Genomic DNA, 12,500 nt, shown 5'->3' with positions numbered 1-12,500 from the left:
AGATAAATATATATATATATATTTAATATATTTTATTGATTTTTTTACAGAGAGGTAGGAGAGGGATAGAGAGCCAGAAACATCGATGAGACAAAAACATCGATCAGCCGCCTCCTGCACACTCCACCAAGGATGTGCCCACAACCAAGGTACATGCCCTTGACCAGAATCGAATCTGGGACCCTTCAGTCCGCAGGCTGATGCTCTACCACTGAGCCAAACCGGTTTCAGCAGGTGAGGTTTATTTTTAAAAAAAATATATTCGGCTGAAACTGGTTTGGCTCATTGGATAGAGAGTCGGCCTATGGACTGAAGGGTCCCGGGTTCGATTCCGGTCAAGGGCATGGACCTTGGTTGCGGGCACATCACCAGTAGGGGGTGTGCAGGAGACAACTGATCGATGATTCTCTCTCATCGATGTTTCTAACTCTCCATCTCTCTCCCTTCCTCTCTGTAAAAAATCAATAAAATATATTATTAAAAAAAAAGGAAAAGAAAGAAAAGAACGGGCTTTTGCTCCAGAGTGGAGCTGCCTTTCTGCCTTCCCACACTGCCCAGGGGCCTGGAGCGGCTGGGGTGGTGTGGGATGCCTCACCCCCGGCCACTCAGCGCCTGTGTATGCAAATCAACCCACCATCTTTGTTAGGTTAATTTGCATACACACTCCTGATTGGCTGGTGGGTGTTGCAAAGGTACGGACAATTTGCATCTTCCTCTTTTAGTAGTGTAGATTGATTTCAGAGAGGAAGCAAAAGGGAGAAAGAGAGAGAGAGAGAGAGAGAGAGAGAGAGAGAGAGAGAGAGAGAGAGATACATCAGAGATGAGAGAGAATCATGGATCTGTTGCCTCCTGCACGCCTTACACAGGGGATGGAGCCCGCTACCTGGGCATGTGCCCTGACCGGGAATCTAACCCAGGACCCTTCAGTCCTAAGGCTGACTGTCCACTGAGCCAAACCAGCAGGTGAGGTTTTAAGGCAAGAAATGGCCCGGCCGGTGTGACTCAGTGGTTGAGCATCAACCTGTGAACCAGGAGATCACAGTTGGATTCCCAGTCAGGGCACATGCCCAGGTTGTGGGCTCGATCCCCACTGTGGGGCGTGCAGGAGGCAGCCGATCCATGATCTTCTCTCATCATGGATGCTTCTCTCTCTCTCTCTCTCTCTCTCTCTCTCTCTCTCTCTCTCTCTCTCTCTGCCTCTCCCTTCCTCTCTGAAATCAATACAAATATATTTAACAACAACAAAAAAAAAAAACAATACATGCCTAGCTGGTGTGGCTCAGTGGTTGAGCGTCGACCCATGAACCAGGAGGTCACTGATTCAATTCCAGGACAGGGAATATATAAAAATATATTTTTAAAAAATGAATCTGGATGCAGCATAGCTTGCGTGGAGAAGGGAGCCCTGGGAAGCAGGCTGGTCAGGCGGACCCCCACGGCTCCAGGCACAGGCCCGTGTCCTGGGAGCGAGACACATGCACACGCGTACCTGGGCGGGCAGGGCTCCGTGTTACACGCCTGGCTCATGGCAGGAGGCCGGTGCACCGAGTCGCACAGTGAGTCGTTGACCGTCTGCCGGGTCTGCGTGTGCAGACACACCGCGATGGCCTCTTGGTGGCCTGGAGGGTGGACGGAGACAGAAATGCAAATGATTTTTTTTTAAGTCTTTTATATATTAAAAAATATTTTTTTAAATTGATTTCAGAGAGGAAGGGAGAGGGGATAGAGAGAGACAGACAAACATGTTTCTCCCTCTCCCTTCCTCTCTGAAACAAATAAAAATCTATACTAATAAAAGTATAGTAGGATGTCCTTCCGGACAAAGCCATGTGTCATCGATGCTTCTAGCTCTCTATCCCTCTCCCTTCCTCGCTGTGAAAAATCAATAAAAATATAAAAAAGAAGGAGGAGGAGGAGGAGGAGGAGGAGGAGGAGGAGGAGGAGGAGAAGAAGAAGAAGAAGAAGAAGAAGAAGAAGAAGAAGAAGGAGAAGGAGAAGGAGAAGGAGAAGGAGAAGAAGAAGAAGAAGAAGGAGAAGAAGAAGAAGAAGAAAGGATGACTGGGGAATTGGATAGGAAGAAACCATCCATCAAACGTGCGATGACAAAAAGTAAAATCAGAGGAAGATTGTAACAGCCACCGGCCGCGCTGGTGGAAACGGGCAGATGTATCCGGTTCCAGGCGAGAATGTGGGTTCCGTTATGTGGGTTTTTTTTTTCCCCCACAATGCCACGCTTCTATCCAACCACAGGGCCATATCTTACAGAATGCGGTGTTTGCCGGAGGCTATAGCCAATGGGTGTCTATGGGGCCTAGCTGTCTCGACTAAACCTGGGGTTGGCAAACAGCTGCTCCCCTGCCAGCCTGATCGCCCCCTAACCGCTCCCCTGCCAGCCTGATCGCCCCCTAACCGCTCCCCTGCCAGCCTGATCGCCCCCTAACCGCTCCCCTGCCAGCCTGATCGCCCCCTAACCGCTCCCCCGCCGGCCTGATCACCCCCTAACCACTCCCCTGCCAGTCTGACTGCCCCCTAACCGCTCCCCCGCCAGCCTCATCGCCCCCTAACCGCTCCCCCGCCAGCCTCATCGCCCCCTAACCGCTCCCCTGCCGGCCTGATCAGTGCCTAGCTGCTCCCCTGCCAGCCTGATCACCCCCTAACCGCTCCCCTGCCAGCCTGGTCACCCCCTAACCGCTCCCCTGCCAGCCTGATCACCCCCTAACCGCTCCCCCGCCGGCCTGATCGCCCCCTATCCGCTCCCCTACCAGCCTGATCGCCCCCTAACCGCTCCCCCGCCAGCCTGATCGCCCCCTAACTGCTCCCCTGCCAGCCTGATCGCCCCCTAACCGCTCCCCTGCCAGCCTGATTGCCCCCTAACCGCTCCCCTGCCAGCCTGGTCGCCCCCTAACCACTCCCCTGCCAGCCTGATCGCCCCCTAACCACTCCCCTGCTAGCCTGATCGCCCCCTAACCGCTCCCCCGCCAGCATGATCAATGCCTAGCTGCTCCCCTGCGGGCCTGATCGCCCCCTAACTGCCCTCCCCTGCAGTCCTGGGTGCCCCTCCAACTGCCCTCCCTTGTTCTGGCCATCTTGTGTCCACATGGGGGCAGCCACCTTGCGTGTTGGAGTGACGGTCCATTTGCATCATCACCCTTTTATCCGCTAGGAAGATTGATTCCAGAGAGGAAGGAGAGGCAGAGAGAGAGAGAGAGAGAGAGAGAGAGAGAGAGAGAGAGAGAGAGAGAGAGAGACATCGGGATGGGATGGAGCCTGCCACCCGGGGGAGGGAACCAGCAGCCCCTGGTTCATGGACAGACACCCCCGCCGGGCCCAGCGTCCCCGCTCCCATGCGGACTTTCCCGGGGGCCCGGGGCCCAGTACCTCCCAGGCAGGTGGCGGTGCAGGGCGTGAGGCCGGCGTACTCCCAGTGGAAGGTGGGCTCGCCGTGCCCGGCGGCGGGGAGGGCCGGGGCCGGGGCGGCGGGGGCCCCGGGGGCACAGGCCCGCAGCAGGCAGGGCCGCCGGGCGGGCGGCGGGGGGCCCTCGCACTCCCCCGGGGGCAGCTCCGTCTCCGTCCCCGCGAAGCTGAGCAGCACGCGGCACCGCACCTCCCGCACCTGCACGCCCGGCCCGCAGGGGGCGCTGCAGGGGGACCAGGGCTCCGGGACGAACCTGCGGGGACACCAGGGGGGGACACCGGTCACTCAGGCCACCGGGGGGGGGGGCGCAGGGGAGCGAGCATCCTGTGGAGGGAGAAACAGCTTCGTCCCCACAACGTCCCATCTGGTCGCAGTGCTCTAGGTTTTATTTTTATTTTATTTTATTTCTTAATTTTTTTTAAATTGTTTTTTTTTTTTGTAAAGAGAGGAAGGGAGAGGTAGAGAGTTAGAAACATCGAAGAGAGAGAGACATCCATCAGCTGCCTCCTGCACACCCCCTACTGGGGATGTGCCCGCAACCAAGGTCCATGCCCTTGACCGGAATCGAACCCGGGACCTTCCAGTCCGCAGGCCAACGCTCTATCCACTGAGCCAAACCGGTTTTGGCTAGGTTTAAAAAAAATTATATATATATATATATATATATATATATATATATATATATATGCACACACACATATATGTATATGTATATGTATGTATATATGTATACACACACACACATATATTTTTTTGCCCTGGCTGACGTGGCTCAGTGGATAGAGCGTCAGCCTGTGGACGGAAGGGTACCGGGTTCAATTCTGGTCAAGGTCACATGCCTGGGTTGTGGGCTTGATCCCCAGTAGGGGGCGTGCAGGAAGCAGCCAATCAGTGAGTCTCCCTCATCATTGACATTCTATCTCTCCTCTCTCCCTCTCCCTTCCTCTCTGACATCAATAAAGATATATACACACACACGCACACACGCACACACACATATACACACATATATATACATATATATACACATATATACACACACATATATACATATATGTGTGTGTGTGTGTGTGTGTGTGTGTGTGTGTGTGTGTATATATATATATATATATTATTATTATTATTATTATTATTATTTTTAAAGGTCCTGCACTCACATGGGTTGATCCGTGGCCACCCTCGTCTCCTCCAGCTCCCGGGCTTGCTTCAGCCACGGCAGCCTCGCCTCCACCGGGCTTCTTTCTGGGGGAGGAAGAGCAGACACCACGAGCTTAGCTGCCGAGAAGCAGGAAGGAGCCGGGAGCCGCCGTTCCTCGCTGAGGATTTCACCAATAACGAGGACCGGCTTCACCCGGCCGGCCTGCGGCCTGGCTCAGGGGCTGAGCATCGACCTAGGAACCAGGAGGGCAGGGTTCGATTCCGGCCAAGGGCACAGGCCCGGGTGGTGGGCTCCATCCCCAGTGGGGGGCATGCAGGAGGCAGCCGGTTCATGATTCTCTCTCATCATGGATGTTTCTTTTCTTCTTCTTCTTTTTTTTTTTTTTTAATATTTTATTGATTTTGTACAGAGAGGAAGAGAGAGAAATAGAGAGTTAGAAACATCGATGAGAGAGAGTCATTGATCAGCTGCCTCTTGCACACCCCCTACTGGGGATATGCCCGAAACCAAGGTACATGCCCTTGACTGGAATCGAACCCGGGACCCTTCAGTCCCCAAGCCGACGCTCTATCCGCTGAGCCAAACCAGTCTTGGCTCATCATGGATGTTTCTCTCTCTCTCCCTCTCCCTTCCTCTCTAACATAAAGAAAAATGCATACACGGAGTGGCCAGATGAGGATGATCTCTGAATGCATCATCATCTGGCCACTCGGTGTAGATCCTATAGAATAAAAGGCTCATATGCAAATGGTCTATTTGACCAGGAGTTCGACCAGCAGGCAGGCTGGCCAACCGCCCCTGTCCCCTACCCCTGGCCAGGCTGGCCGGACCCAACCCATTCATGAATGCATGCACCGGGCCTCTAATATATATATACATATATACACACTGAGTGGCCAGGTTATTATGCGTTCAGAGATCATAATAATCTGATCACTCGGTGTATATATATATTTTTTAAAAGAATGTTATTACAATGAAACATATACACAGCAATATTAGAAGGAGAGCTGGGAGACACCATTCAATGTAACTTTAAAACACAAACCCACTGCCCGAGCCAGTGTGGCTCAGTGGATAGAGCGCTGGCCTGTGGACCGAAGGGTCCCAGGTTTGATGCCGGCCACAGGCACGTACCTGGGTTGCAGGCTGGATTGCTGGCCCTGGTCACGGCGCATGTGGAAGGCAACCCATCGACATCTCTCTCTCCCTCTCTCTCTCCCTCTCTCTCTCCCTCTCTTTCTCTCTCTCTTTCTCTCTCCCTCTCCTTCTCCCTCTTCCTCTCCCTCTCCCTCTCCCTCTCCTCTCTCCCTCTCTCTCTCCCTCTCCCTTTCACTCTTTCTAGAGACCAATGGGAAAATATCCTTGGGGGAGGATTAACAAAAATAATGTTATGAAATAAAGAGGTACTCTGCAAATGGACCATCACTCCAACACACAAGATGACCGCCACCGTGTGGACACAAATGGCCGGCAGGGGAGGGCAGTTGGGGTGACCAGGCCTGAAGGGGAGGGCAGTTAGGTGTGACCAGGTCTGCAAGGGAGGGCAGTTGGGGGGGGGGGCACCAGGCCTGCAGGGGAGGGCAGTTGGGGGCGATCAAGCCTTCAAGGAAGGGCAGTTAGGGGTGGACCAGGCCTGCAAGGGAGGGCAGCTGGGGTGGACCAGGCCTGCAGGGGAGGGCAGTCGGGGGCAACCAAGCTGGCAAGGGAGGGCACTTAGGGGTGACCAGGCCTGCAGGGGAGCAGTTAGGCATCCAACAGGCTGGCAGGGGAGGGCAGTTAGGGGGTGATCAGACTGGCAGGCAGAAGCAGTTAGGGGCAATCAGGCAAGCAGCCAGGCAGGCGAGCAGTTGGGAGCCAGCAGTCCCGGATTGCGAGAGAAATGCCCACTGGGATCCGGCCTACACAGGCAGTTGGACATCCCTTGAGGGGACCCAGATTGGAGAGGGCGCAGGCTGGGCTGAGGGACACACACACACACACACACACACACCCCTCTGCCCTCCGTGCACCAATCCCGTGCCCCGGGCCTCTGGTAACTAAGTGACGCGCACACCCACCTCTGGGTTTGTAGCAGGGGACGGGGACCAGGCACTCCTCCTTGATGTGCAGCTTCAGCTGCGGGTTGCAGCCACCCACGTGCTGCCCCCGGTGGTTGATGCACAGCACAACCCGGTAGCGCAGCCCCCGGCCGCAGGTCACAGTGCACTTGGGAGAAGGAAGGGAGAGAGAGGCCGGTGAGACCCACCGAGGCGGCCGCAGTGCGAGGGAGAGGCCGCGGCTCCACGTCGGCCGGCGACCTGCAACCAGCGCGCTGCTGAACGTTTTAAAGCGCCCGGCACCGCCCTGGCCGGGGTGGCTCAGTGGATAGCGCGCCGTGCTGCGGACCGAACGGCCCCGGGTTCGATTCTAGGCCAAGGGCACATGCCCGGGTGGCAGGCTCCTCCCTGCAGGCCCGGGTGCTGGTTGGGGCAAGTGCAGGAGGCAACCCATTCGATGTGTCTCTCTCCCATCGATGTTTCTCTCAGTCTCTCCCTCTTCCTCCCAATCTCTAAAAATCAATGGGAAAATATCCTCAGGTGAGGATTAAGAAATAATAATAATCTCCAAAACCGGTGTGGCTCAGTGGATAGAGCGTCAGCCTGTGGACTAAAAGGTCCCAGGTTTGATTCCGGTCAAGGGTATGTGCCTTGGTTGCGGGCACATCCCCAGTGGGAGGTGTGCAAGAGGCAGCTGGTTGATGTTTCTCTCTCATCGATGTTTCTTACTGTCTATCCCTCCCCCTTCCTTTCTGTAAGAAATCAATAAAATATATTAAAAAAATAATCCTATATAATAAAAGGGCAATATGCAAATAGACCAAACAGTAGAACAACTAAACAACCAATAAAAAGTAATATGCTAATGATATGCTAAGGCTGCTCAACTGCTCACTATGACATGCACTGAGCACCAGGGGGCAGACAGTCAACTGGTTGACCAGTTGCTCTGACATGCACTGACCACCAGGGGGCTCATGCTCCAACCAGTAGGTGAGCTTGCTTCTCTCCCTCCCTCTCCCTTCCTCTGTAAAAAGTCAATAAAGTATATATATATATATATATATATATATATATATATATTTATATTTATATTTATATTTATATTTATATTTATATTTATATTTATATTTATATTTATATTTATATTTATATTTATATTTATATTTATATTTATATTTATATTTTAATATTATTGATTTTTTTTACAGAGAGGAAGAGAGAAGGAGAGATAGAAACATCAATGAGAGAGAATCATCGATCAGTTGCCTCTTGCACACCCCATACTGGGGATGTGCCCAGAACCAAGGTACATGCCCTTGACCGGAATCGAACCCGGGACCTTCCAGTCCGCAGACCGACGCTCTACCCACTGAGCCGCACTGGTTTCGGCAATAAAATATATTAAAAAAAGCCAAAACCGGTTTGGCTCAGTGGATAGAGCGTCGGCCTGAGGACTGAAAGGTCCCAGGTTCGATTCCCGGTCAAGGGCATGTACCTTCGTTGCGGGCATATCCCCGGTGGGGGGTGTGCAGGAGGCAGCTGATCAATGATTCTCTCTCATCGACGTTTCTAGCTCTCTATCCCTCTCTGTAAAAAATCAATAAAATATATTTTAAAAATATATTTAAAAAAACACACACACACACACACAAAACCCAGCACCCCGGGGCCCGCCCCGGCCCCGCCGCTCACCTGGGACCAGGCCATGGCCACCCACGCGGGGCAGTGGAAGAGGTTGCAGGCCTGCATGACCTTGGGCCGCGGCGCGTACATGCACTTCCACTCCTCCACCTGCAGGATCTCGCCGTGCAGCGACTCCTCCACGCACACGAAGCTGCGGCGCTGCGTGCCGCCCCCGCACGACGCCGAGCACGCCGTCCACGGGTTATGTTCCCAGCTCGGAAGCAAAGAGACGGAGCACGTCACCCGGCCGGCCACGCGGGTGCGGGCGTGTGCGTGTGCACGTGTGTGCATGTGCGTGCGTGTGCTGGCGTGTGTGCGTGCGTGTGTGCACATGCGTGTGTCTGTGCTCGTGTGTGTGTGCATTGGCGTGTGTGCGCACGTGTGCGGGTGTGTGCGGGCGTGTTCGCGCGTGTCCGTGCGTGTGCGCGTGTGCGTGCGTGTGCGTGCGCGTGCGCGTGTGTGCATGTGCGTGTGTGCATGTGCGTGTGCGTGCGTGTGCATGTGTGCGTGTGTGAGTGTGTGTGCGTGTGTATGTGCGTGTGTGTGTGTGTGTGCGCGTGAGATCAGGTTGCAGAGAGGATCACAGTTGTGGTTGGTCTCAAAGAGCAGGGGATGTGGAGGATTAAGACTTAAGTCTTCATTCACGCATTCATTCATTCACTCATTCGTTCGCTCATTCATTCACTCATTCATCATTCACTTATTCGTTCATTCATTCACCCATTCATTCATGCACACATTTATTCATTCACTCATTCATTTGTTCATTCACTCATTCATTCACTCATTCATTCATTCACTCATTCATTCATTAATTCACTCATTCATTCATTCATTCACTCCCTCATTCGTTCATTCACTCCCTCATTCATTCATTCGTTTTATCCTCAACCCTGGATATTTTTCCATTAATTTTTAGAGAGTGTGGAAGAGAGAGGGAGAGACAGAGAGAAACATCGATGGGAGAGAGACACATCGATGGGCTGGCTCCTGCACGCGCCCTGACCAGAACCCGGGCCGGGGAGGAGCCGGCCACCTTGACTGGAATTGGACCCAGGACCCTTCGGTCCACAGGCCGGCGCTCTATCCACTGAGCCACACCGGCCACACAGACTTTCAGCATAGCTGCTACACAAGCTACCGTCACGGGTGACCTCTGACCCTGAGGTTACCGTCCTGTGGGAGCGGCCCACCTGCCTCATTCCCCGTCACAGCACACGGAGCGTGAATATGAAAGCCTCTTTGAGCTGTCTCCACGCTAGCCCTCCTGGCGTGGCTCAGAGGTTGAGCATCGACCTAGGAACCAGGAGGTCAGGGTTCGATTCCCGGTCAGGGCACAGGCCCGGGTTGTGGGCTCCATCCCCAGTGGGGGGTGTGCAGGAGGCAGCTGATGCATGATTCTCTCTCATCATGGATGTTTCTCTCTCCCCCTCTCCGACATCAATAAAAAATACATATAGATATAGATATAGATATATATTGTAGATATAGATATATAGATATTAAAAAAGAGTAAGAACATCACTCACCGAGGGAGGGGCTGGAAGTGGTCATAGGGCCTGATCTCCTTAAAGCCGTCGCTGCAAACGGAACCGTGTGAGAGCCTCAATCCTCAGTCAACAGTTTGTTTACTTTTTAATGTTGTTTATTGATTTTTTTTTATTTTTTTTTTACAGAGAGGAAGGAAGAGGGATAGAGAGCTAGAAACATCGATGAGGGAGAAACATAGATCAGCTGCCTCCCTACCGGGGATGTGCCCGCAACCAAGGTACATGGCCTTGGCCGGATTCGAACCCGGGACCCTTCAGTCCGCAGGCCGGCGCTCTATCCACGGAGCCACACCGGTTAGGGCAACAAACACGTTTATTAACTTGATGAAGACAGATCTGACGTCCCGGACGCCGAATCTCTCTCACAATGAAAGCTAAGTGGCCCAGGCCGGGGTGGCTCCGTGGATAGAGTGTCGGCCTGAGCACCGGAGGGTCCCGGGTTCGAATTCCAATCAGGGCACATGCCCAGGTTGCAGGCTCCATCCCGCCGAGGGGGGCGTGCAGGAGTTGGCCGATCCATGATTCTCTCTCATCATGGATGTTTCTCTGTCTCTCTCTCTCTCTACCTCTCCCTTCCTTTCTGAAATCAATAAAAAAAAAAAAAACACCTCAAAACTTTTTAAAAAAAGAAATATGGCCCTGACTGGTGTGGCTCAGTGGAGAGAGCATTGACCTGTGGATAGAAGGGTCCTGGGTTCGATTCCGGTCAAGGGCACATCCCCAGGTAGGGCGTGCTGGAGGCAGCTGATTGATGTTTCTCTCTCATCAATGTTTCTTTCTTTCTTTTCTTTTTCTTTTTTTTAAGTATACTTTATTGATTTTTTACAGAGAGGAAGGGAGAGAGATAGAGAGCTAGAAACATCAATGAGAGAGAAACATCGACCAGTTGCCTCTTGCACACCCCCCACTGGGGATGTGCCCGCAACCAAGGCCCATGCCCTTGACCGGAATCGAACCCGGGACCTTTCAGTCTGCAGACCGACGCTCTATCCACTGAGCCAAACCGGTTTCAGCTCTCATCAATGTTTCTAGCTCTCTATCCCTCTCTCTTCCTCTCTGTAAAAAAAAAATCAATAAAATACATTAAAAAAAATTAAAAAAAGAAGTATGTGTCTATCATGAAAGCAAACAAACAAACTACAAACACACACACGCAACAAACAACAATAAGAAGGCCCTCCGAGCGCCCCCACCTGGCGGGGCAGGGGTCCATGCCGCACTCCTTCAGCTTGGGCTTGGGCTTCACGTTCTCGGGGTAGTAGTGGCAGTAGTGGTCGGGGACCACCCTCTTCAGGCGTGTGTCCACGCACTCGGCCGAGTTCAGCTGGTAACCTGCCGGGGGCGAGGGGCGGGGCGGGGAGGGGGAGAGGGGGAGAGAAGGACCGTCTGAGAATCGCACCTGTTCCTTCCTGCGCGGCTGCCTTCCCACGCCCACGCCCCATGTTCCCCCTCCCCTCTATTTAAGAAACGGAACTCAGGCCCGGCCTGTGTGGCTCAGTGGTTGAGCATCCACCAACGAACCAGGAAGTCAAGGTTGGTTTGATTGCATGGGTCCCAGGCTCGATGCCCAGTAGGGGGCGTGCAGGAGGCAGCAGGTCCATGATTCTTTCTCCTCATAGATGCCTCCCTCCCCTTTCTCTCCCTCTCTTCCTCTCTGTAAAAAAAAAAAAAGAAAAAAGAAAAAAGAAAAAATCAATGATATATGTGTGTGTGTGTGTGTGCGCGTGCGTGTGTGTTAAAAAAATAAAAAAGCCAAAACCAGTTTGACTCAGTGGATAGAGCATCGGCCTGAGAACTGAAAGGTCCCGGGTTCGATTCCAGTCAAGGGCATGGACCTTGGTTGCGGGCACATCCCCAGTCGGGGAGTGTGCAGGAGGCAGCTGATGGATGATTCTCTCTCATTAATGTTTCTAACTCTCTATCCCTATCCCTTTTCCTCTGTAAAAAAATAAAATAAAAATTATATATATATATATAAAATATATATATATATTTTTTAAAAAAATAAAAAGAGCCAGGACTGGTTTGGCTCAATGGATAGAGCGTCACCTTGGGGACTGAAGGGCCCCGGATTCGATTCCGGTCAAGGGCATGTACCTTGGTTGCGGGCACATATCCCCAGTGGGGGGTGTGCAGGAGGCAGCTGGTCGATGACTCTCTCTCATCGATGTTTCTGGCTCTCTGTCTCTCTCCCTTCCTCTCTGTACAAAAATCAATAAAATATATTTAAAAAAAATAAAAAATAAAAAAAATAAAAAGAAACTTAACTCAGACCCGGCTGGTGTGGCTCAGTGGTTGAGCATCGAACCATCGAACCATGAACCAAGGTTGGTTTGATTCCGGTCAAAGGCACACGCCCGGGTCTCCATCTCGATCCCCAGGAGGGGGCCTGCAGGAGGCAGACGGTGCGTGATTCTCTCTCCTCGCAGATGTTTCTCTCTCTCTCTCTCTCTCTCCCTCTCCCCCTCTCCCCCTCTCCCTCCCTCCTCCTAGAAGTGAGTGACCGCGGGAACAAGCAGGACACGCCCCCGCGGCCCGCACCTCCTCCGCAGGTGACGGTGCAGGGGAAGAAGTCCGTCTGCCGCCACTGGTGGCTGATGGGCTGGTAGAAGAAGAACTGAGCCGCGCTGTCCCCCGCCTCCGTGAACCGG

At 52.9% G+C, this 12,500-nt stretch overlaps 1 protein-coding gene across 5 annotated transcripts in view; it reads right to left on the bottom strand.

Moving 5' to 3' along the window:
* ADAMTSL3 (ADAMTS like 3) overlaps positions 1-12,500 on the bottom strand; it is a 68,823-nt gene that overhangs the window by 25,241 nt on the left and 31,082 nt on the right. For 4 of the 5 annotated variants that reach the window (XM_084868999.1, XM_084869000.1, XM_084869001.1 and 1 more), the window contains 8 exons: positions 12,391-12,500; positions 11,043-11,181; positions 9,829-9,879; positions 8,309-8,513; positions 6,635-6,782; positions 4,573-4,657; positions 3,379-3,668; positions 1,490-1,619 (listed from right to left, as the gene is read on the bottom strand). The exon at positions 12,391-12,500 is cut by the window's right edge and continues 2 nt beyond it. In XM_084868999.1, coding sequence (XP_084725125.1) covers positions 1,490-1,619; positions 3,379-3,668; positions 4,573-4,657; positions 6,635-6,782; positions 8,309-8,513; positions 9,829-9,879; positions 11,043-11,181; positions 12,391-12,500 — 1,158 coding nt within the window. The remainder of the gene's footprint in view (positions 1-1,489; positions 1,620-3,378; positions 3,669-4,572; positions 4,658-6,634; positions 6,783-8,308; positions 8,514-9,828; positions 9,880-11,042; positions 11,182-12,390) is intronic. The other variant, XM_084869002.1, reaches the window with a different exon arrangement.

The sequence above is a fragment of the Pipistrellus hanaki genome (assembly GCF_964339955.1).
Source record: "Pipistrellus hanaki genome assembly, chromosome: 21".
Classification (NCBI taxonomy): domain Eukaryota; kingdom Metazoa; phylum Chordata; class Mammalia; order Chiroptera; family Vespertilionidae; genus Pipistrellus; species Pipistrellus hanaki.
The sequence above is the reverse complement of the archived record's forward strand: the minus strand, read 5'-3'. Positions and strand labels throughout refer to the sequence as shown.